Source organism: Bidens hawaiensis, unplaced genomic scaffold, assembly GCF_021521415.1.
Source record: "Bidens hawaiensis isolate Kalapana, Puna unplaced genomic scaffold, B.hawaiensis_p1.1 tig00023229_1, whole genome shotgun sequence".
In the NCBI taxonomy this organism is placed as follows: Eukaryota; Viridiplantae; Streptophyta; class Magnoliopsida; order Asterales; family Asteraceae; genus Bidens; species Bidens hawaiensis.
The window spans coordinates 18,483-41,712 of NW_027493645.1; the positions used below are offsets into that span (position 1 = coordinate 18,483).

Sequence of the window (23,230 nt, forward strand, 5' to 3'; positions counted from 1 at the left end):
TAGTCCGGTTTTCGGTTGTAAAGAAGTTCAAAAGGGGTTTTATTCCCAATTACCATTGAAGGTAACCTATTGATGATGTATGTGGCCGTCAAAACACACTCGCCCCAAAATCTTTTGGGAATGTTTGCTTCAAATCTTAGTGCTCGCGCCGTTTCTAGAAGGTGTCGGTGTTTTCTTTCAACGACACCGTTCTGTTGAGGGGTGTGTGGGCAAGTGGTCTCGATCAAAATGCCATTTTCTTTGTAAAAATTCAACATTTCATTAGATGTAAACTCTCCACCATTGTCGCATCTAATTCTTTTAATACCTTTGCCAAATTGTGTTTTTATCATCTTATGAAAATCTCTTAGGTGCCCACTAGCTTCATGTTTAGATTTTAAAAGAAACAACCATACCGCCCTACTATAATCATCAACGATTGTTAAAAAATATCGTGCCCCAGTAAAGGAGGGTGAACGATATCTACCCCAAATATCACAATGTAATAAATCAAAACATTCAAGGGTTTTTGTAATACTATCTGGAAAAGTAGATCTTGTATGTTTGGCTTTAGAACAAGAATCACACATCTTATTAAAATTAACGTTTTTAAGAAAACTAATCTCATTGAGTTTCTCAGCGGAAGCATGACCCAACCTCTTATGCCAAGTGTTATTAGTGATCGCCATTGCCTTTCTTTCATCTTTAATCATCCCCATCCGATATAATACCCGCACCAATCAAGCTCCTCGTGTGTAGGTTATGTATTACACAAAAATCAGGAAAAAATGAGACAACAAAATTCAGATCGTTGGCCAATGGCCCAACGGATAAAAGATTACAATTAAAATCAGGAACAAATAGTATGTCCTTGACTTCAGAACCTCCTTTAAGTGTGCAATTACCCCTTCCTTTCAAGGCTGTTTAACCACTCGGGGTAGCCAATTCGTTTGAAACAACCCTCTTTGTTGTGTCCGTCCTTCCCGCAAAACGTGCAGTGATCGACAACATCAGTTCTCTTTTCCTTGGTCGCAGCCTTCTATTTGGTAACCGTCTTGTCTAGGCTGTTAATTTTGCTTTCCCGTCGTTGTGGATAAACAGCCTTGAAAGCCGCTGCCTCTGTCACTGGTTTCTTTTCGAGAGAGATAGCCCGTTGCCTTTCATCCTCAGCCACGAGGTGATAGGCGTTGCTTAACGTCGGGATCGGTTTGGTAGCCAAAATTTGGGTCTTAATGACACCAAATTCGTTATCTAGACCCATAAGAAATTCATATAGTCTCTCTTTCTCCTTTGCTTCATTGAGCTTCTTCCCGATATCACAGTTGCACCCGTCACACGTGCATCGTGGCATGGGCATGACAGACTCGATTTCGTCCCACAAGCTTCGGAGTTTTGTGTAGTAGGCTGAAACGGAGGCTCCAAACTGTTGTGTTGTTGTTAAAGCATGCTTCAGTTCATAAGCCCTAGGGGCACTTTCTTTACCAAATCTTTCGAGAAGATCGGACCAGATTTCAAATGCGGTTCCGGCAAACTTGACGCTGCTCCGTATTTCTTTTTTCCATGGCTGTTGTGAGCCATCCTTTTATCATAGCGTCACAACGCATCCAAGGCATGTAGTCGGTTGCGGTTTTTTCGGGTTTCTTGAGGGTTCCGTCGACGAATCCCACCTTGTTTTTGGCGAATAGGAAGTTCATCATCTCCTGCGACCAATCGCTGTAGTTGTGGTCATTAAGGGTTTCGTCTACGTGTAGTTGTTTTGGGTAATCTGAGGGGTGAATATAGAGCGGTGAGTTGGGATCGGGATTATTATCGGTTTTGCTGGATTCTGGTTTGTCTCCAGCCATGATACAACTAGAGGAAGTTGTGATTAGGCTTAGAAGTTGGGTAGGTTTATAATGTGATCGTAAATCGCTCTGATGCCATGACAAAATCAACGGCTTTAAAGAACAGAACTATTCTCTGTGTTTTTTTTTTTCATTATAGAAGAGATTATATCTCTATATATACAATAATAAAATAAAGGAATTGTATCCTAATTCAAATAATGATAAAAAAAAATAAACTAGGATAAAGATATATATATTAAAACTTAAATTCTAACACATTCTAATTATTGGCTAAAATATTAGCACAAGGGAAAGAAAAATCATGTCCAACTATAAAACCATTGTTGGAGACTTGGAGGTTTTAGCTTTCAACCTTTAACGTCCAACAATACGCTATTTTCTTTATTTGACGTTTGGTAGATGTTTTAAAACAGTTTTTGAAACTTTTTTAGCAATAAACTATTTATTTATGTGTTTTGAAGTTAAAATATATGTTATTTGGTAGATTCTTTGCTATAACAGTATAACATATAGTTGAACAACAAAACTTGACTTTATAAGAACTTGAATTCACAACCTTACATTTACAAGAACACCATATCACTAGACAAGATCATACATACTCTAATTTAACCAAACTATTTTTCCCTAATACCTAACCCAAAGAAATGCAAACCTTTTAATGATTTTTTTGATTCGGTTAATCGAGACCAGTTTATTATAAAAAATTGTCTTTCAAAAGCACCAAAACGCCATAAAAATCATGATTGTATTGTTCGCCTTTTGTCTTCATTTGCTCTTGTACATAGTTAATTAATGACAATTAAATTAACACATAAATTAAAAACAACTAGGATTTCGACCCCCCGCGTTGCAGGGGGTTGTGAAACATGGTTGAAGCTTAGATATTGGTGATCGAGTCCATTGAATATTCTTGATTTTGATCATGGCTTTTGAAAAATGATAAACCAAGTTTTGAGAAATTGTTGGTGGTGTTTCAAATACACCTAAGACTTCTAGTCGTCTACCATGATTTTGCTTTGCAGCTGCAAAGCTAGCTTTTCCTAAATTGCCAAAATCAGCAACCTATATATATATATATCATTATACATTTCCAAAACAGAGATAAACTTAATCCATCAACATCTTATCATGTCAAATATGACAGTAAAACATACACGCTTGTGAACATTTTTTTGTCAAACAAATGAGGATCAAAATGTGTATGACACCTCTATGTATGTCATCACATCCTTTTATAACCATTAAAGTAACTTCAATTAATGCTAGGGCCTAGGGCATTTTACAACTTCCCAAAGCTTTAGTGTTCAACTATAGATTGTTTCAAAAGATATAAACAAATTATAATTAAAGAAATGGGAAACATTTAGCACAAAACAATAATAAGGGAAATTACACAAAACTGTTCCATGTAGCTTCAAGTTTCTGCAGTGATTATATAGTGTTTGACTACTTGGTTTAGGAGCATTTGATATGCTTTGATCGGTTTCAAACCATCATAATAGCATAAAGAAATATAAAATTAATTTTTTAAATTCATCCAAACCATATCAGCTTCAAATGTTGACCATCATGAGAGACACTTAAAAGAACCAATTATGAGTCTAACCCGAAGTCTCACGAAACATGGGTACACAACACCTAAACTACCTCAACTCAATTAAACAAAATCTGACATACCCGAACCCGATTAAACACGCCAAACTCATGACTCTTTAATCCAGTCATAACAGTAGTTCTCATTCTCATTCTTTCGGAAACGCAAGGCAACTAATTCGTAATCGATGGTGTCGTTTTTAATCGTCATCAATTTTCAGAACTAATTAAAGAAAAATAAAAAACGACGCACCGGTTGCAACATAAGTTGCCACGACACGCCAAAGTGCAAATCATCATCATGGCCATAAACGAATCTGATGACACAATTAAAAATTAAACGCTTAGAATGTACAAAATAAAATTGTTAACCCGAGGCGGCTCTGGTCGGTATGACGGTACGTTGCTACACCAAAAACCGAACCATCATCATAGCCATAAACCGATCTCAATATTCAAGCAATATTGATAGTATCCACATACCTTCACACATATCAAAGTCGAAGCAACCAAGTTAATCATTGAATTAAGTTTCGAAGTATAACCTTGTGCCAAACAAAGACAAACCAAACTCCCAACACACATACCAGTAGCAAAATATCCATACTGTCATATCTTGGCCCGCCATTAATCATAGCAAAACAATTTTGTCAAAGATAGTTGCAAATTAATATATATATATATATATATCATTACAACAACAACCCAGTCTTATTCAAATCAAGAAAGTAAAACACTAATCAAAATCAGATTTAGAATACCTGCAAATCAAAATCACAGAGTGACTTCCAGCCAAAGCAACCCAAACATTAACATTAACCACAAACACACGCTCATCTTCACACCCATCCATCAAATCTTCAATGGGTTTGAAGTTCATCTTAATCACCTTCACTTTAACCTCACTCCTCTTCACACTCCTCTACATCTCTACCACCACATTCAACCCCTTATTTTCCATCAACACCACCAAACCCTACTACCCGGTCTCATTCGCCTACCTGATCTCTGCTTCCAAAGGCGATATTAGCAAACTCAAACGCACCATTCTCGCACTCTACCATCCGGCTAACCTCTACTTGATCCACTTAGAACTCGAAGCCACTCAACACGAGCATAACGAACTTGCTAGATTCGTTAGCAGTAACCGTGTGTTTCAACATGTCTTCATTGTGGGAAACCCTAACCGTGTGACGTATAGAGGCCCCACTATGCTTGCCAATACGCTGCACGCCATGTCGATGCTGCTGCGGATCGGTTTGGATTGGGATTGGTTTATTAATCTTAGCGCTTCTGATTATCCTTTGGTCACTCAAGATGGTACGGTGAGTGGTTTTTTTATTAGTTTTTAGATCTTGTTTATATACCTTATAATAATTGTTACGCAATTGGTTGTTGAATTTGATTTGTGATTTATGTTTTTAGATCTGATATCGGCCTTCTCTGGGATGCCGAAACACCTTAATTTCGTACAGCATACGAGCCGGTTAGGTTGGAAATTGTAAGTATGTTTTCGAATCCATTGTTGTTATTCTGTTGTTATTGATTTCGGTATTAAACGTCTGCGTTGATGTGTTAAGCAACAAGAGAGGGAAACCGATAATGATCGACCCGGGGCTTTACAGTTCAAACAAATCAGAGATATGGTTTGCGATCAAGCAAAGGACACTTCCCACTGCTTTCAAGTTATATACAGGTTATATTTTCATGTTCGGTTTCTAGTTATATTATTAAGGGTAATGGTAATAGTGATGGTGATGGTAATAATATAGGATCGGCGTGGACTATATTATCAAGATCATTTGCGGAATATTGTATAGTCGGTTGGGAAAATTTACCGCGAACACTCCTACTTTACTATACAAATTTCGTGTCGTCGCCTGAAGGATACTTTCAAACGGTTATATGCAACTCAAAAGACTACAAAAACACAACAGTCAACCATGATCTTCACTACATTACATGGGACACGCCACCTAAACAGCATCCAAGGTTGCTTGGACCGCGTGACTATAGGAAAATGGTTCTTAGCAGTCGTCCGTTCGCAAGAAAGTTCAAGCATAATAATGCAGTTCTTGATAGAATTGACCGTGAGCTATTGAAGAGACGGGCTAACCGTTTCAGTCATGGAGGGTGGTGTTCGGGTGGTGTTAAGCATGAAACGTGCTCGGGTTTGAATAATGACGGGTTTGGTGTTTTGAGGCCCGGGGCGGGTGGCAGGAGGTTGAGAACTTTGCTAATGAAGTTGACGTCTAATCCGAATTTCAGTAAACGACAATGTAAATGATTTTGTGTACGATGATATGAATATAAATAAGTCGCGAGTGACGTGATTTATACGAGGTTTCGGGTTTTAGTATTAGTACTTGGGGTGGAATATTTGTTATTTTTTGGTGGTTGATGGTTTAGGATGATATATTCATGAATAATGTAACAGTTTAGATTGAATTCAGTGTACCCTTTATTATGTTATATTTCAAGAAGATGGCAATAACTTTTCATGTGTATAGTTTTAAAGGCGTGTTTTTTTAACCGTACCCGAAACCACCCTAACTTTAATTAGAGAATACCTAAAAAAACTCGAACCTGAATAACCTCGAACCCGGTCAATTGATGAATGTGTCATTACTGTTGAATGTATATAGAAGATGTGATTTATGTTATCGTTATTTACTAGTGTAGTAGGCCGTCGTTGTTTGTTGTTTGTGATAAGTTGCAATTAAATAAAGTGGTTGGTTAAGCTATATCCCACCTGCTTGTGATTTGACCAAAAAAGGGTGTGGATTTGCCTGAGTTGGTGACAAGGTTTATTTGTGTAACGTTTTTGTTTTTGTTCATTGTTACATTTTTACCCCCTCAATGTTTCCATACATTAATTAACACGCCCCACATTTTATTACATAATATACGTCCTAACTAGGCACCCTTTAAATCGTTTAGGCTTTCTTTTGAAAGGAAGTTGAACACATACAAAATTGGTGTTTGGCAACTGCATGATGATTTTAAATACCAAAATCAATTTACATAATCTCATAAAAACATTTGTTGTGAAATATAAACAAACATATCAAGTAAAATCTCACTCATATGTTAGGGTCTGGGTAGAATGAGACGAGGGCTAGCCCTTCCTCACAAACTTGAAATACCTAATTATAATAATATACTGAATTACAATTATCGATTACAATGAATGTCTGCACTAAGGTTTTTATATACTATTAACTTGAGCACTCTAAAGGATACGGCAATTGCAAATAACCGGTATACATATTGGCATTCTAACCCCTTACATAATTACAACATGACACATTGACCCTAAACATATATTTAACACTAATCACACTTATACCTCTAGACTTAATAATAGTTATAAGTTTAGTTTAAATACTAATACCATAGAGACACCCGTCTCCATTAAAGTTTTTTTAAGTATATTAAACTAGATAAAACAGTTAATATAGTGTATTTAAGAAAGTCATAATAACAAAGAAACAACAAATACTCAAAATAAAAGTGTATGAAATCAGTAACATATAATTGATGCGCAAACTAAAAGGCAATATCTAAGCAAGTAAAACACAATAAAACTATAATAGTTACGTCTAAGCAAGCAAAACACGAGAAAACTATAAAAGCACATAGAAACTAAAACAGAAAGGTAATAAATAATTTATGCACGACCTAAAAGTTCATAAAACCATTTTGGTTGTAAGATTGGTGTGAGTGCGCGGAAACATGGAAGCCGGGTACCGATCGGTATGAACGGGAACACCTCCCTACCTCATGTGGTAACGAATAGCGGGAAGGATTATCGGGGACTACTCGCTGATTTGGAGGAGGAACAAAGAAGAGCGGGAAGGATTATGGGGATGAAAGTTGAATTTTGGTTTGGGATGGAGTGGAAACATCGTCCCACTCGTTTAGGTATCGAATCGGGGGAGGGGTGGTGACAGGAATCCCTGTCACAGGATGACTCTATCCACCCTAAAATGTAAACATGCTTACAAAAGATCATTGCCATTAATAAAACGAATCATGCTTAATAAATAATTTTATAAGAATCAACACAATCCGTGTTCATACGTTATATAAGAGGTAATCCATACAAAACATAGCAGTTTATCCGAGGTTGGATCAACAAGCTTGTATAGATGGGAGCCAACTAAAAATTTAGAATTAGCACTCTTGTGTCTAAACTTCGGATCAACATGTTCAGAATCACGACCCGTGAATTGCATAAGCCACACAACACAACCTTATAGCTAAACTAACGACAAATTCTGGTGAGATACAAGCATTTAATGTAACGCAACTTTACCTACGACACATTAAATACAATATCGTAGGCAAATGAGCCGATTACATACATAGGAAACAGACGATTGGACATCTCGTACTCGGTTTCATTTGTTCCCTCCAAAAGACCATTGAATACTCTTTCACGTCATATTCACGTCACAAAGTGAAATCTCATTATCTTTAAGACAAAACTAACAGAAGATCCCGTTCACCGAGTCACCGCTTTACATATCCTACGGAGTCATATGGATACTAATCTATCAACCTTATTCCTTATCTGACCTAAATAATATCATAAACATCCTGGCAACACGCATAACAAACACCAATGTTACTTGCAATCAACGCAGAAAAACGAATAACAAGGGCTACAAAAAAAGTAACCCAGATATTTAGAGGATGTCTATTATAAAATATAAATGCACCGCTTTACTTACATCATCATCATCATCATCATCATCATCATCATATTAATTACAAAACCCATAACCCCATCATCAATCACCTCTCTCCATATATTCGCCGGACATTGCTCTATCCAGGCAACATGTCCGAAGCCAGTCCGCCAGATATCCAAATCAAAGTTAACTCCAACAACTCTAGACGTGGAGGTGGTGGTAACATCATTCATCCACTCGAACTCGACTCATCACCGGCAGCCGGAAATCAAAATCAAAGACAAATGCCAACTGCTTCTCCGTTCCGGCAAATTAATCAATTTAAGAGGTGGGTCCCGTGGCTGATACCTGGGATCGTGATAGCGGACACTGTGTTGTTTATAATCATTATGTATGTTAATGATTGCCCCAAAAACTCCGATTCTTGCATTGCCGGTAGCTTCTTCGGCAGGTTTTCTTTCAAGCCGTTTAAGGAAAACCCTCTTCTCGGGCCTTCTGCGGACACGTAATTCTCTTAATTCATTGTTTGTTACTTTGTTATTATTATATTCAGAAATTAGGGTTTATCGTACACAGTAATTCACATACATTGTTAATATTAGTTATGGAATTTTAAGGTATACTTGATGTTGGCTTAATCGGGTAAATGTGTTTATGTTATCCGGTAAATGGGTCTATGTTATCGGGTAATCGGGCATTTTACAAAACCCATATCCATCTCAAACCCGCAAAAAATTCAAAAGTTATCCCAAACCCACAAAGAATTTCAAAAGTTATCCCAAACCCGCGAAGAATTTTAAAAGTTATCCTAATCCAGTGAAAATTTTCAAAAGTTATCCCAAACCCGCAAAGAATTTCAAAAGTTATCCCAAACCCGCGAAGAATTTCAAAAGTTATCCCAAACCCGCGAACATTTTCAAAAGTTATACCAAACCCGCGAACATTTTCAAAAGTTATCCCAAACCCGCTAAGAATTTCAGAAGTTATCCCAAACCTGTCTCATAATGTTTTGGGTTTCGGGTTTTACCACCGGGTTCGGGTTTCATTGCCATCTTTAGCTGTGGATTCTTGATAATGAAAATATATTTGTTAATGCTAATTTTATATGTAGGCGTGATTGAAACGAGTTTTAGTTTGGTTTGTGATATGGTTTTTTTGTTTGTACTGGAAAGCTTAAATTTGGATTTGTGTATGTTTTTTTAGGTTAGAGAAGATGGGGGCTTTGGATGTGAGTAAAGTGGTGGATGATCACCAGGGTTGGCGGTTGATTACGTGCATCTGGTTGCACGGTGGGGTTTTTCATTTGTTGGCTAATATGTTGAGTCTGTTGGTTATTGGCATTCGGCTCGAGCAAGAGTTTGGGTTCAGTAAGTAGATTGATTACAATGTTCAAGTTATTTTGTTATTATCACTGCTTAAATGTTATATGTTATTATCGCACGTTTGTTATGGCGTTCATTGTATATAAGTGAAGTATATAGAATAGGATAAAAGTAAGATAATATATGGATACATGTTTGATTGATTTTCTGTATTTATTTTGCATATTGACTTAATTTTCTTGCTCATTACTCGTTTGCAGTACGCATTGGATTGCTTTATGTAATATCAGGGTTTGGTGGCAGTCTATTATCTGCACTTTTCCTTCAGGGCGGCATATCCGTTGGTGCTTCTGGTGCCGTTTTCGGGTTGTTGGGTGGCATGCTTTCAGAACTTTTAACTAATTGGACCATATATGCTAACAAGGTATTATTGATTTATCCAATGCAATCGTTTCTCAACGGGTATGTTTGGAAAATGTGTTTTCTAACGGTTTGTCGTTACATTTATGTTTAGATAGCAACACTAGTGACCCTTGTGATCATTATAGTTATTAATCTGGCGGTTGGTATTCTTCCACACGTCGATAATTTTTCACATCTTGGAGGTATTTTTTCGGGGTTTCTTCTTGGGTTTGTGTTCTTAATGCGCCCTCAAATTGATTGGGTTAAACAAAGATTTGCGCCTTCTCGGGCTAGAGCTAATACGCCCAAATATAAGACGTATCAACTTGCCCTTTGGATCCTTTCGCTCATCCTTGTGGTCGCTGGGTAAGAAAATATGTAGTTATTTTACATTTTTTTTCCTTTATATTTTACATATTTGGTCCGTTTTTAAAGGTTGATTAATGGGCTTGTTTTGCTTCTGCGTGGAGTGAACTTAAACGATCACTGTTCGTGGTGTCATTACATGAGCTGTGTGCCTACTTCAAGGTGGAAGTGTGACACAAAGCCTGTTGCTTGCATGGTGAGTCACCAAACTCGGCGTGTTTATATTTGTTTTTATTAACATGTAATTAATGGATGATATTGTGGCGCGGCAGTATGAGCAAGATGATGATCTGTATACGGTTACATGCTCCAACAGTGGTAAAAATGTGACCTACTCGCTGGACAACCTGAAGATGTCTCAGTTACGAGATCTTTGTCATGAGCTTTGTGGATGATTGGTAGTGGACTGGTGGTATAGTTCCCTCATATGTTTACAACAGTACATCTGTGTATGATATGATTTTCTTTTTTGGTTCAAGGTTGAAACATTTTGAGGGTTGTGGTACATCAGCTTCAGGAGTATATGAATTTATATTAATGGTTGGATTTATATTTTGCAGGTTAATATTTAAAAAACAAAAATTCTTTCTCCTTTTTGCAGCATCTTATATAAATGATTTCGTTTGGTTTTCTAGTTTGACAATGTTATTATTATTATTATTATTATTATTATTTGGCTAAGAGTTGTAAGAATTTAAATATATTATGTTACTATAGACCTGCTGTTTCATAACTAAACGGTCCATAAACGATTTGGATCCCTCGGTCGTTTTCAAAATATACTATGCGCAAGCAACAACAAGCAATTTGGATCCCTCAGTCGTTTTCAAAATACAGTATGCGCAAGTAACAAACAAACTTACCTAGTAAAATCTCGTTTATTCATAAGTAAAAGTGAATATTGTAATTTTAAACCAATAGGTGGCGAAACTTTCACCATCCTATTGGTTTAAAATTACAATATTAGGTATAAAGCAAGGGATGAACGTTTTCGGTACAGGTACTGAATTCGGTACCGATTTGGTACCGCCGGTACCGAATCGGTACCAAGTTTTGAGTTTTCGGTTTCTATACATACCAGTACCTGTATTTCCCGAATTATGCTTGAAATACAGGTATCGTACCGAATCGATGAGGTTGTGAATGTGATGGTCTTATGTTAGGGTTTGAGTCGTACCTTTTGTAGTATTCGATGAGGTTGTGAATGTGATAGTCTTATGTTAGGGTTTGAGTCCTTACCTTTTGTAGTATTTTTAAGAGAAAATGTCATAAAAAACCAACATATTTTTGGTTTTTGCTTACAAGAGTCCCTCCATCTTTTTTTACACATTAAAGTCCCTTAACTTGGTATTTTTAAACATAATTGTGATCATGACCTACAATAGCAGGTTTCATGTAATAAATGCATTATAAATAATAAAGAAAAAAATAGACAGATATTTATTATAAATAATATATACGTAATAAATAAATTAAATCTTCATCGTCTCCTACCTAAAACACAATCACAGAACAACAAATTCAACCTTACATTCAACAAACCATCATACTAGGTTGCATTCCACTAAGAAAATAAGCTATGCATCATACAAATTGACCCACTAGGATCGACAAGTGCATTCCACTAATAAAATAAACCGGCGGAAGGTTTCGGTTGTAATTTAAGGCCCGATTGAATATGGGAATTGTAGCGATGTTGTAAAGAATAATAAGAGGGCTGTAATTAGTTGGATTTTGGGGTTATTGTGATTGTTTTGAGGCGGAAGTTGAGACGCATTAGGGTTTAGCGTCCTTGATTTTGGGTATTTTTTTTAGCTTGCTTTCTTTGGATGGAAAAAGTGAGGGAAGCATGAATTAATGGAGAAATATAGGTTTTAGGGTCCATGATTTTGGACGACGTTGAGTTGCCGGTAATTAGGTGGCCGGAGATACAGTGGCGATGATGGTTTTGTGCGGTGTATGTTGGAGACATGATGATGATTTCAAACCAGTAATGTCTTCTAAGTTAATTTATTCATTATATATAATAAATATCTATTATTTTCTTATTATATATAATGAATTTATTACAAGGAACCTGCTATTGTAGGTCATGATCACAATTATGTTTAAAAATACCAAGTTAAGGGACTTTAATGTGTAAAAAAAAGTGGAGTGATTTTTGTAAGCAAAAGCCGAAAGTATGTTAGGCTTTTATGGCATTTTCCTTATTTTTAATCATTTTTTTCGTAGTTTTTTTTAAATTAAAGAATTTGTAAGCTCAGGTTTACCCATAATTTATTGACTTGATGACATGTTTGTATCTAAGTCTAATACGTTTGGACTTGTCAAATGTCAGTATACACTTGATTATGTGCTCTTGATGGTATGATTCCATTTTCGCAATGCACATAGATTAGGATTTCCCAAATAGCGCATGACTAAATTTGCTCGGAAAAAGCTCTGTAAGGATTGGGCCGACGTAGCACAAGGTCACAGAAATTTGACAAATTGTTAGCGTGGTGCAAAAGTGATGATGTATCAGTTTTGTAGTCGAGAAACATTTTTGTTAAAATTTTGATCAAAGACTTTTGTCATTGGGTGAAAGGGCTATTTTGGTATTACTCAATACAAAAGTATAACTTATAAATTAAGTCATGTTTGCACATTCCAAGGTTATTACAGTGTTATTGTTACAAGAAAGCATTTCATATATTTTAATACTAGAGGTAAAAGAATATATGGCATGAACATTATCATATAAATATACCAAAATGACTATTCAGCGTTTTCTTTCAACTTTGGTGACAATTAAACACAATGGCAGCCAATCCTTCGTTGTACTATACGTCTATCATATGTTTTTTCATAGGTGAAGAAATGCAAAGGCGTGTTATCTTCTAATCCGATAACAAATGATTACATTTCATATTAGGAATAGTTAGTTTTAACCATTTTCTAAATAGAACATATCATGTTATAAAACATCTAAATTCTAGATCACCGATCATAACTTAAAAATCGGGGAGGTCGTTCGAGGCTTGATATGGAGGCTCAGACTTGGTCCTTAATTAGTCATAAATGAACTTTCTAAACTTTCAAAAACCAAAACAAGATCGTGTTCGCAGTCTCGTTTGAGCCAAAGACCAACCCATTGAAGTAAAGCACATCGAGTCAACTCATTTGACTCACCAAGAATTCTATCTTTTTGTAAAGGGATATGGTTTTCATACACCAGCCTGCCAGCAGAAATTTAAATCCCAGTGTATTGAGTCAATCAAATGGTGGGTCAAAAGTACAAGAAAGCCACGTTAGATATCCATATAAATAACATAATATGCTAACAACTTTAAGAAACCATGAGCATACTTTATCATCATTTATAGCTCCAGCGAACCACTAAAGTACCTAAAACTTCAAACCACAGAGCTTATTTTACATGGAATACAGACACTAATAATTTCACAGTCATGTTAGACCCTTCGGTATCCACAAAACAATTTCCAGTCCTATGCAAACGGATTACCACCAACTGAAGCTACAGGACCCTGAGCTTGAATATTCCTAAAAAATTACATTACAACAATGCGGCAACAGTGTTAAATTATATGTGTGCGTGCATATACAAAAAAGTACATATGAGGGGGGCTTACGGAATCTGCATGCCTGGTGCTTGCCCTGCCATGAATACTAAGGCCTCTGCATAATCATATTACAATATTATTAATAATGACACAACATTAGTACATTTGTTTGTTGAAGTCTTACCTTGTGATGTACCAGGAGTAAATGGTATTGCTGCAGCTGCACTATCGGGAAACCAAGGTGTTGGCAAAGCAGATTGCATAGAGCTCATGTCAAAATACTGCAGTGTAAATACAACATATCAATTCATACGCACTAAACTAAAAAGTATACGGATAATTTCATATATCCCCTCAAAACTTGGTATAAGATCATATTTAACTAACATAATATCAAAGATACCCGTTTGAAATTCATGACACTTATACCCTTCCTTTAAACCTTGCATAATATATAAGAGTTTAGGGTGCAAAGAAAAAGAGAAGGGCATAATGGTCAAGTTATCAAACCAAATTTAATCAAATGAGTAAATATAAAAGTGTGTATACTTGAAACTAAACTTTTTGGTTGGGTATATACGAGTTTGCCCCATAGCTGTACACACAGAATTTACCATGTTGCTAGATTCTAGATCAGTGTCACTAGGAAAATCAAATGGATTGTGAGATTTTGCATTAGGGCCATGCAGTTGTGCTCCATCCTGAATATATACATAAAAAAAATTAATATTAATGAGAAAGCATCAATTCAGACAACTAATAAACATGAACAAATCAAAATAAGGAGAATAAGTAAAAGAGATATACTATACCAGGATCGGGACTTCAGTTGTGCTAACAAAAAGAGTAGAGCTAGTATCAAAATCAACTTCTTTCATCTTCAAATTCTGTAAATTCATACAACAAATTAAAAAAAGAGCTACTTGCATTTACATTATAAACAATGTAACTGTTATTCCTATCTAAATCAACACCTCGGATATTCCCCATGCTAAATATGGATCAGCAACTAAAGGGCCTTGTACAGGAACTTGCTCACTACTCTTTGTATAAACGCTTTTAAAGGGTGTGGTAGAGTTTTCAAACGAACTCCATGACTGTTAACGAAATTTAGAATTAAACAAATCTCTTATTATGTTTGAGTAAACAAATATGTATTGCAACAATAACTATATAAGATACCTGAGCATGATTATTATTATTCTGTATAGTTACTGGGACACTAATATCTTGCTGACTAGGCTGTGCATGCCAAGGCATGTCAAAGGATGCCCACCCATCATTCTTCTGAGTAATCACATCCGTTGATTTATCACTTAAACTTTCAAATGACTGCTTCTGTGGCATAACGGTAAATAAATCAAAATTAGGCCCAAAAGCTTTGAACTCCTGATCCACACTCAAAGTTGGTGCTGCAGAAGCTGAAGATGCATCCGATAACTCAAATAGGTCCAAACCATCAAACTTTCCAGGTTCAGAAGGTGCTGATGTGGCAGGCTGAGGTGGATTTGGTGCACTAAAAAGATCCAAACCATCAAACTTTCCAGGTTGAGTAGAAACCGCAGATGTGGCAGATTGAGGCACATCTGGTGCACTAAAAAGATCCAGACCACCAAACTTTTCGGGTGCTGATGTGGCGGATTGAGGTGCATCTGGTGCACTAAAAAGATCCAGACCACCAAACTTTTCAGGCACTGATGTGGCGGATTGAGGTGGATTTGGAGCACTGAAAAGGTCCAAGCCATCAAATTTTCCGGATCCTGATGAGTGTGACAAAGGGGGAGGTGACTGTGAATTGGATCTCAGTAAATCACCTCCATTAGTCACTGAATAATCTGAAGCCCTAGCATTAACCACCTCATTCGCAAACGTGTCTTCCTGCACATGATCACTTAATCGACTTGTACTAAGAAACCGCAACATGCCTCTGTCGGATCCAGGTTTTTTAGTGAGTGCAGGTGCTTGTTTCCCGTACCGGCGTTCTTCATATTGATAATCATATGGTGGACTTTGAGAGTAAGAATGATATGAACTAGCCCGTCTTGTTTCATCCTCATGGTTTCTATGATTCTGTTATAATGATTGCCAAATTTAATAAGTTAGTTTACCAAATTGCAAATAAATACATATTTTAAAAAATGGATAATATATGCGTAGACTTATTAATAGTGTGTTTGGGATTGCTTATTTAACTCCAAAAGTGTTTTTTAGTGCTTATTAACTTCTAGCTTTTTCAAAAAAAGTTTTTGGATTAGCTTTTGTGGTGCGAAAAGTCAACAAGCCAATAAGCTGGTTTTTAAAAAGTGTTTGGCTTAACCTATTTAGGTAAAATGACAAAGAAGGACAAAAAGCAGGTTGGTGAATAATGAATGCAAAGTGAAAGGTGGGTATATTTTGTAATTTGATATTCTAAAAGCCAAAAGCAAAACAAAAGGCCAAGATATTTGGCTTCTCAAAAACAGCTTTTTAACCCATACCAAAAAGCAAAAATGAAAGCACTTCTTAGATAACCAAACAACTTAAAAAGCCAATAAGCTAATAAGCACTTTCTAAGAGCAATACCAAGCACCCCCTAAGTTTTTGAAGCTTTTCATTAAGGTTACTAACTATTAAAACATGTTCAAAGCACTCCAAGTATCAATATGGTTTCGTTTATGACGATTCCATTGTTTTTAAAGGTGTGTCAAGCTTAGATTGTTAAAATGACAAAAGTGCCACTGAATTTAGAAGATTCATGGGTATTTTGGTTATTTTACAACTCTAAAAGTGCTAAAATTTAAATTTAATGACATTAGTTTTACGGTCAAGATGTTTAAAGTTGTTAAAATGACAAAAGTGGCCCTGCATTTAATAGATTAATGGCCGTCTTTGTAATTTTACAACTCTAAAAGTGCTAAAAAATTTACTTAGGAGCATTTCGACATTTTACAAAATTCCAGCAAGTTCTTTCTCTGCAAATATCAGCATAAATAAAAGGCTGAACTGAAATACATGACCATTCTACCCTGATTTTATGAAACTTTTAAGTTAATACATATGAACTTTTATGATTAAAATGGATAAATATGAAAGGTTTTAAGAAATATAACGGTAATATCCTAGCCTGTTTTTAACGAAAAGGATAACTATGATATTTTAATTAGTTTCTAGGGGTAGATATGATATTTTCATTTTAGATTGGGTACCTATATGATATTTCAGAAGTTTCTAGGGTATATATGAAGTTCAACCTAAACGAAAAAGTAGCCTCTAAAGTTGTTTTACTATTTGGGTGGGGCTTTAGTGATAACTTTTGACTACTTGGGAGTTAGGTGGCCTATGCACATATTATCCCTTTGAAAATTTATATATAAATTAATAAGCAGGTACACTACCAGTATATCTCTAGGAGGTTTTCCAGACGTTTTTGAAGCAAAAAATTTCTTATCCACGTATACTCTCTTTATGAAATCCCGAACTTTGTCCACATTGCTGTAATAGATAACATGCATAAGAATATCCATATGTAATACTTACAATTCAAAAAATAAATGCAAACTTTAAAAGTGTATCACCTGTTATCTGGAAGTCTCTGTTCCCGTGGGTCCCAATCTCTAAAAAATATTTCTCTTGCACGCTGGAGAAGTAAATATATTAAGAGATAATAAACAAATTTGTAACCGCAAAAGATACTAGGAGGTAGGGGTACCTGATTACCACCTTCTTGAAGGGCTTCAACTTCTTGGGAAGTAAACTTAGACATTGATACGGACTTAACACGGTGAGTAAACTCACGGCTGCAAATTGCATTTATACAACTTAGTTATGATGTTATACAGTGACAAAATTATACATCCATTTTTTACCCAACATTCATGTGCAAAATAACTTAGAATAAAGAACTTTAAGTGATTAGAGAAACTCACTGTATCCCGCTACATGTCATGCAAACGAACGTCCAAAAATTCGTGCACACGTATTGGGGTCCCTGGGAATCAAATATTCGAAACAAAATACAGTCAAAGAACAGTGAGTATCAAAAGAAACTGTTTAACCAAGTTAAACTAATCAAGAATTATCACTGTTAACTCTTAAAAGTATACATAAAAAACTGAATGAAGGTTACAGTTGATTATAACAGATGGAATATATAAACAAATTGTGCTCCATGCCATCCATATCATAACAACATTGAAAAATCCAAATTAAAAAATGCCAATCAGTAAACATCAAGAGAATAGTAAGAATCATTGTCAATTTTACATAGAATTAAATATTGAAATCCAAGTTTTATATTCTTTGTTTCCTCCCAACATGATGATCTGTATGCAATATTTCTATGATAGATCTGTACATTTGAGTCTCGAAATACAGTAGGGTATAAACGGACTGAGCCGCTTGTGAGCCACTTGAGATCGGCTCATTAAAAACTTGAATCGATCCGAGTTAAATGAGCTTGAGCTTAAAAATAAATAAGTTTGTTTAATAAACGAGCCCAAGCTTCACTCATCGTGCTTGAGCCAGCTTGCGAGCCTAAGCGAACCTATTATTTATCTAATGTTTTATTTAACATATTAAATATATATATATATATATATATATATATATATATATATTTATAATAATTATTATTATATACAAAAAGTATGATAAAATGTAAATAATATGTATTACGTTCTATATAAAAAATTACAGTTAAAATATATACAAAAAACAGGTAAAGATATTAGTAAAATAATTAATGGCTAATAAACGAGTCGAGCCGAGGCAGAACTTGAAAAACTACTCAGGAGCTGACCTCAAGGTTTAGAAATAGAACTCGAAAAACTACTCACGAGCAGAGGTAGAGGCTACACGAGCTCACGGATCGTCTAGACCCTTAAAATACAGTAATTTCAAATTGATGAATAATAATGCTATGGATGTGCATATGGTATGAATTCTACAGATACATATATAGATTCAGTGATAGATACATATGAAGGTGAGTGTAAACTAACAAGTACAAACAGGAAACAGGTACAATTAAGTAATAATATAAAGTTGAATAAGTGATAGAAATAAATACATACGAGGCTGTTGCAATTGATGCATCTTCGATTGGGAGGAAGCTTCATCAATCCCCTAATTATCTTTTCATTTCGCTCCTCTACCTTCCTGCTACTGCGCATCTTCAATTCAATTGATTAATTTCAGATTGAACGAGCGAGCTGAATCTAGGGTTTTCAAACACCGATTCAATTAGCCCTAAGTTGGTTTTACAGCCAGCCAATTCGACACCTCAACCTCAACGACAAGAAGATTAGATTAATTTAAGTGCTTCAAATTTGGCTTTTGAGGCCAGTCAATTATTATTATTATTATTATTATTATTATTATTATTATTATTATTATTATTATTATTATTATTATTATTATTATTATTATTATTATTATTATTATTATTATTATTATTATTATCCACCCATTCAAATTTGGGCCGTTATACAACTCATATGCTCCCTGTCTGAGTGTCTGTCCACTCTAAGTTTCCACTTTATCCCCCCCCCCCCCCATTATTATCCAGTTACACCATTTTACTCCCTCAACTTTTCATCAAACATTTGTAACCATATTAGACTACCAAGTAACAAATTATAAAGGGTTAAACTGAAGATGATATAATAACATTCAAAAAGGATGAATATCTACAAAAAGTTTAAAACTATTTATTTATACCCTAATATTGTAAATATTGGTTGTTTCGTTTGATTCTAAAGCATTTTAAGTTGTATACAACGGTAAGGCTCGTTCTTGTGGGTTGCAAAAGGGGCTTCAAAAGTTTATGTGATGTGGCTTGAACGCTGGGCATATCGTGTTGGGGCAAGGGAGGGGCTTCGACACATTAACGGGTGACAAAGAAGGGACTTCAACGCATGGTGGGACCCAAATGTGGTAACGGGAATTTAAATCACAACACGATGTTACAGGGGTTGGGCTTTAGCGTGACGTGACGCTTTAACCTGAGGTTGAAAGCTCATTTACAACAATTAGCCTATAAATGACGTAATATAGTTATTTAATGGGATAGATTGCTACCTTCTTATATGTTACAGTTACAAGAAAAATATATATAGAATTTTTTTAACGATTTTATGATTGACTACTTAAGTAGATTATCTATTAAACATAAAGGTGTTATAAATTTATAATGTGCATGGATCCACTATCAAGACAAATAAGTAAGTTGTTAACCTTATGGTTGACATAGATGTAATGTGTCGTTTCAGGCTTTGGGCCATTAAAAGTAAATATTATCTATAAGCCCATAGAGCATACTAAAATAAATATGTCTTGTTAAAGCAGGCCTCCAAAACATATGACACGTGTAATCATTTCATGATTACACATTTACACGAGTATTAAATACTATTGTAAAAAGTACCAAGTTTCATCACGTCTTCAGCCATGGGAAGACAGTTCAGGCAACACAATCGTGGAGTCAATCGCTACCGAGAAGCAAGTATAAACGTATCAACATTTCTTACATTCCTTGCTTATGACAATTCTTTTTTCTCACCGTGGAATCATAAGACCGGTGATCCTTTAGTATACGGTGGCGGTCGTTGTGGAATGATGAAGTTCGAAATCGGATCCTTTTTCTCATATGACGTGAGTATTATAAAATTTGGATATGTTTATTTCTAACATAGAATTAGTTCCATTGATGTTTAAGTTGTTTACAAATTTGGTTAGATCTTGTTTTACAGTTCAATCACCTTTATAATCTGCATTTTAAAGAATTTGGTTATTTAAAAGAATATACAAAAGATTTTAACGGTGCTTTCTTTAGCAAGAACACGAATCAAATGAAAATTCTTATATTGTTACCAAAATTATAGATAATTTCTTATCTAGGATATAGTTTTACAAAAATCCCCAAACGATAAATTTTTCAATGAAGCAAACTCCATCTAAAGTCAAAACTGAAAGTTGACCACGTTTTGACCATGTATTGACATTCTAACATGAGTGGGATAAAAAGACTAAAAGGGGCTTCATAAATAATTATAAACAACAAAAAGGCATGCCACATACGTATTACATAAAATAGTGTTTGGTATGTATAAATAAGAAGCGGAGTGAAATAGACCATTAAAATAGAATGAAAAAAATAATAATTAGGGATGGCAATGGGTTGGGTCTGGGTCGGGTCTGGGACGGGTCTAGGTATTCCCCGACCCGAACCTGATTATAAAACCCGTCCCAGACCCGCTCCAAACCCATCGGGTTTTTATTGGGTAATTACCCATCGGGTATCGGGCATACCAGCGGGTTTCGGGCGTACCCGTTAGTTAATTAAAAATACCCGCCGGGCACACCCGACATAAAACCAGTCGGGTTTTGACAATATATATAACTAATCAATTACAAAAAATGATCACCGTAAAATAATCCAAATCAACTAAAACGATATAGTAATTGTTCTAGTTTTATGATACATTTAATTTAAACAAAATATATACAATTCTGCCAAATGTTACTATATCTTGTATCTTTAAGTCAATTAGTTGAACAACACCACCGCACCTGTTAACAAAAAATCAAAAATACTACTTTTAATATTACTATATTAAACATATGTATTTATATATATAACAAATATATACAAAAAATTATGTCGGGTATATAATCGGGTAAATGGGTCAATGTTATCAGGTAATCGGGCCGGGTAACTGGGCATTTTATAAATCCCAAACCCGCAAAAAATTTCAAAACTAATCCCAAACTCTAATGGAACGGGTAATACCCGTCCCAATTATATCAGGTTTCGGGTACTCCCGTCGGGTCCAGGTTTGACTGCCATCCCTAATAATAATGTTTGGTTGGTTAATAACTTATAATGAAACATCTATAAACTCATCCATTCAATTCTCTAAAATATCTCAAATTCATTTCATCCGCACCCGTTTTTTTTTTCATTTCGTTTTCTCTTTCACTCTACGTCACTTCCACCACCCTACCACCACCGTCGACACCCTCCCAAGTCCCACCACCACAATCACTGACCACCGCTCACCACTACGGCCACCACCATCCGCCACTGCCGACCTCAGCCGCCGCTGACTAGGCGAGATTTCATTAAAATAATATCATTAACTAAAGAAGTGGTGTGATTTTATGGTGTTTTTTCGCTGTCTTGTCTCGTTAACCGTAAAACCTTGGTTAAACTTATAATGAAAAGTAGAAAAAAGAAAATAAAGAACACTTTCTTATGATGGTTATATACTTATATCATTACATTGTATTTTATTTATTTATGTTATGTTACAGATTAGGGCAGTGAAAAAAGAAAGGGCTGACGAGCGAGAGAAGAAGGAAAACTGCAGTTCTTCAATCAGTAACAAATGATAAAGTTAAAAATGTATTGGATGTTCAAATTGAAAATTTATACCACCAATGCATTATCTTTGACTATATAGATGCCATACAAAGTGTTTATTTATAATTAAGCAAAAGTACTAATTCGTATAACTAGTCGAACTCCCAAGTGCGATGCATCGGGAATTCATTCGCTCAGCATCGATTTGCTTCGTGGGTTACGTTATCGATACTCGGTATAGCAATCAAAAGAAAAAAAACCAAAGAATTTTAAGTTGTATACAACTGTAAGGCTTGTTGTTGTGGGTTGCAAAAGGGGCTTCAAAAGTTTATGTGGTGTGGCTTAAACGCTCGGCATACCGTGTCGGGGCAAGGGAGGGGCTTTGACACATTAACGTGTGACAAAGAAGGGACTTCAACGCATGGTGGGGCCCAAATGTGATCACGGGCCTTTAAATCACAACACGATGTTACAGGGTTGGGCTTTAACGTGACGTGACGCTTTAACCCTAGGTTGAAAGCTCATTTACAACAATTAGCCTAAAAATGACGTAATATAGTTATTTAATGGGATAAACTGTTACCTTCTTATATGTTACAGTTAAAAGAAAAATATATATAGAACTTTTTTTAACGATTTTATGATTGACTACTTAAGTAGATTATATCTTTTAAACATAAAGGTGTTATAAATTTATAATGTACATGGATCCACTATCAAGACAAATAAGTAAGTTGTAAACCCAGGGCCGGCTCCGAAAAGACGAAAAAATTTTGGGCCAAAGGCGAACTTTTTTTTGGGCCTTAAGTAAAAGAAACATTTTGTTGGGTTTAAATAATTTAATTATAAATGAGTTTATTTAAATATGATTTAAGTTGTGTAAAAAACTTTTGTATAAAAATAAGCTTAAAATTGTCTCAAATAAGACTAGAACATACAACCTTTTAGTTAGATGTCATGCCCCTTTACAGTTAGACCAAGCTAGTGGTTATGTAATTGTGTTGAAACATTGATTATACACATGTTTTTGATAGAAATACATATAATTTTTTAAAAAAAATTAAAATTTCGGGCCTAGCGGAGTGTCGGACCTGTGGCCGTCGACTACCCTGCCATG

General features: G+C 35.4%; 4 protein-coding genes across 4 annotated transcripts; 2 read left to right on the forward strand and 2 right to left on the reverse strand.

The window, feature by feature from the left end:
• Positions 1-1,018: 1,018 nt before the first annotated feature.
• Positions 1,019-1,823, reverse strand: LOC143567175 (uncharacterized). Its single transcript, XM_077053651.1, has 2 exons — positions 1,512-1,823; positions 1,019-1,402 (listed from the first exon to the last, which is right to left on the reverse strand). Exons 1-2 carry the CDS (start codon positions 1,821-1,823, stop codon positions 1,019-1,021), a joined length of 696 nt encoding a protein of 231 aa, XP_076909766.1.
• Positions 1,824-4,255: 2,432 nt separating this feature from the next.
• LOC143567164 (beta-glucuronosyltransferase GlcAT14A-like) lies at positions 4,256-5,923 on the forward strand. The gene is made up of 4 exons (XM_077053642.1): positions 4,256-4,742; positions 4,848-4,923; positions 5,003-5,118; positions 5,195-5,923. Exons 1-4 carry the CDS (start codon positions 4,286-4,288, stop codon positions 5,707-5,709), a joined length of 1,164 nt encoding a protein of 387 aa, XP_076909757.1. The 5' UTR covers positions 4,256-4,285; the 3' UTR covers positions 5,710-5,923.
• Positions 5,924-8,200: 2,277 nt separating this feature from the next.
• LOC143567165 (RHOMBOID-like protein 2) lies at positions 8,201-10,774 on the forward strand. The gene is made up of 6 exons (XM_077053643.1): positions 8,201-8,624; positions 9,323-9,486; positions 9,702-9,865; positions 9,956-10,209; positions 10,279-10,405; positions 10,482-10,774. The coding sequence occupies exons 1-6, from the start codon at positions 8,269-8,271 to the stop codon at positions 10,602-10,604; spliced, it is 1,188 nt and encodes a 395-aa protein (XP_076909758.1). The 5' UTR covers positions 8,201-8,268; the 3' UTR covers positions 10,605-10,774.
• A 2,705-nt stretch (positions 10,775-13,479) lies between these two features.
• Positions 13,480-19,107, reverse strand: LOC143567172 (putative ADP-ribosylation factor GTPase-activating protein AGD14). Its single transcript, XM_077053647.1, has 12 exons — positions 18,824-19,107; positions 17,678-17,739; positions 17,461-17,548; positions 17,327-17,388; positions 17,147-17,243; positions 14,955-15,842; positions 14,747-14,869; positions 14,585-14,659; positions 14,387-14,473; positions 13,957-14,053; positions 13,842-13,887; positions 13,480-13,752 (listed from the first exon to the last, which is right to left on the reverse strand). The coding sequence occupies exons 1-12, from the start codon at positions 18,920-18,922 to the stop codon at positions 13,698-13,700; spliced, it is 1,779 nt and encodes a 592-aa protein (XP_076909762.1). The 5' UTR covers positions 18,923-19,107; the 3' UTR covers positions 13,480-13,697.
• Positions 19,108-23,230: the final 4,123 nt, after the last annotated feature.

What these genes read in the sequence shown, in the direction of transcription:
- LOC143567175 (XM_077053651.1), bottom strand. Translation starts at nt 1,823, where the DNA reads ATGGCTGGAGACAAACCAGAATCCAGCAAAACCGATAATAATCCCGAT. An exon ending in GAAATACGGAGCAGCGTCAA is followed by an intron (nt 1,403 to 1,511) that starts GTTTGCCGGAAC and finishes ACAACACAACAG; the next exon opens with TTTGGAGCCTCCGTTTCAGC.
- LOC143567172 (XM_077053647.1), bottom strand. Translation starts at nt 18,922, where the DNA reads ATGCGCAGTAGCAGGAAGGTAGAGGAGCGAAATGAAAAGATAATTAGG. An exon ending in ATGACATGTAGCGGGATACA is followed by an intron (nt 17,549 to 17,677) that starts GTGAGTTTCTCT and finishes TGCAATTTGCAG; the next exon opens with CCGTGAGTTTACTCACCGTG. An exon ending in AACCTCCTAGAGATATACTG is followed by an intron (nt 15,843 to 17,146) that starts GTAGTGTACCTG and finishes TCATTATAACAG; the next exon opens with AATCATAGAAACCATGAGGA.
- LOC143567165 (XM_077053643.1), top strand. Translation starts at nt 8,269, where the DNA reads ATGTCCGAAGCCAGTCCGCCAGATATCCAAATCAAAGTTAACTCCAAC. An exon ending in CGAGCAAGAGTTTGGGTTCA is followed by an intron (nt 9,487 to 9,701) that starts GTAAGTAGATTG and finishes ACTCGTTTGCAG; the next exon opens with TACGCATTGGATTGCTTTAT. An exon ending in GGACCATATATGCTAACAAG is followed by an intron (nt 9,866 to 9,955) that starts GTATTATTGATT and finishes ATTTATGTTTAG; the next exon opens with ATAGCAACACTAGTGACCCT.
- LOC143567164 (XM_077053642.1), top strand. Translation starts at nt 4,286, where the DNA reads ATGGGTTTGAAGTTCATCTTAATCACCTTCACTTTAACCTCACTCCTC. An exon ending in AGCCGGTTAGGTTGGAAATT is followed by an intron (nt 4,924 to 5,002) that starts GTAAGTATGTTT and finishes TGATGTGTTAAG; the next exon opens with CAACAAGAGAGGGAAACCGA. An exon ending in TGCTTTCAAGTTATATACAG is followed by an intron (nt 5,119 to 5,194) that starts GTTATATTTTCA and finishes GTAATAATATAG; the next exon opens with GATCGGCGTGGACTATATTA.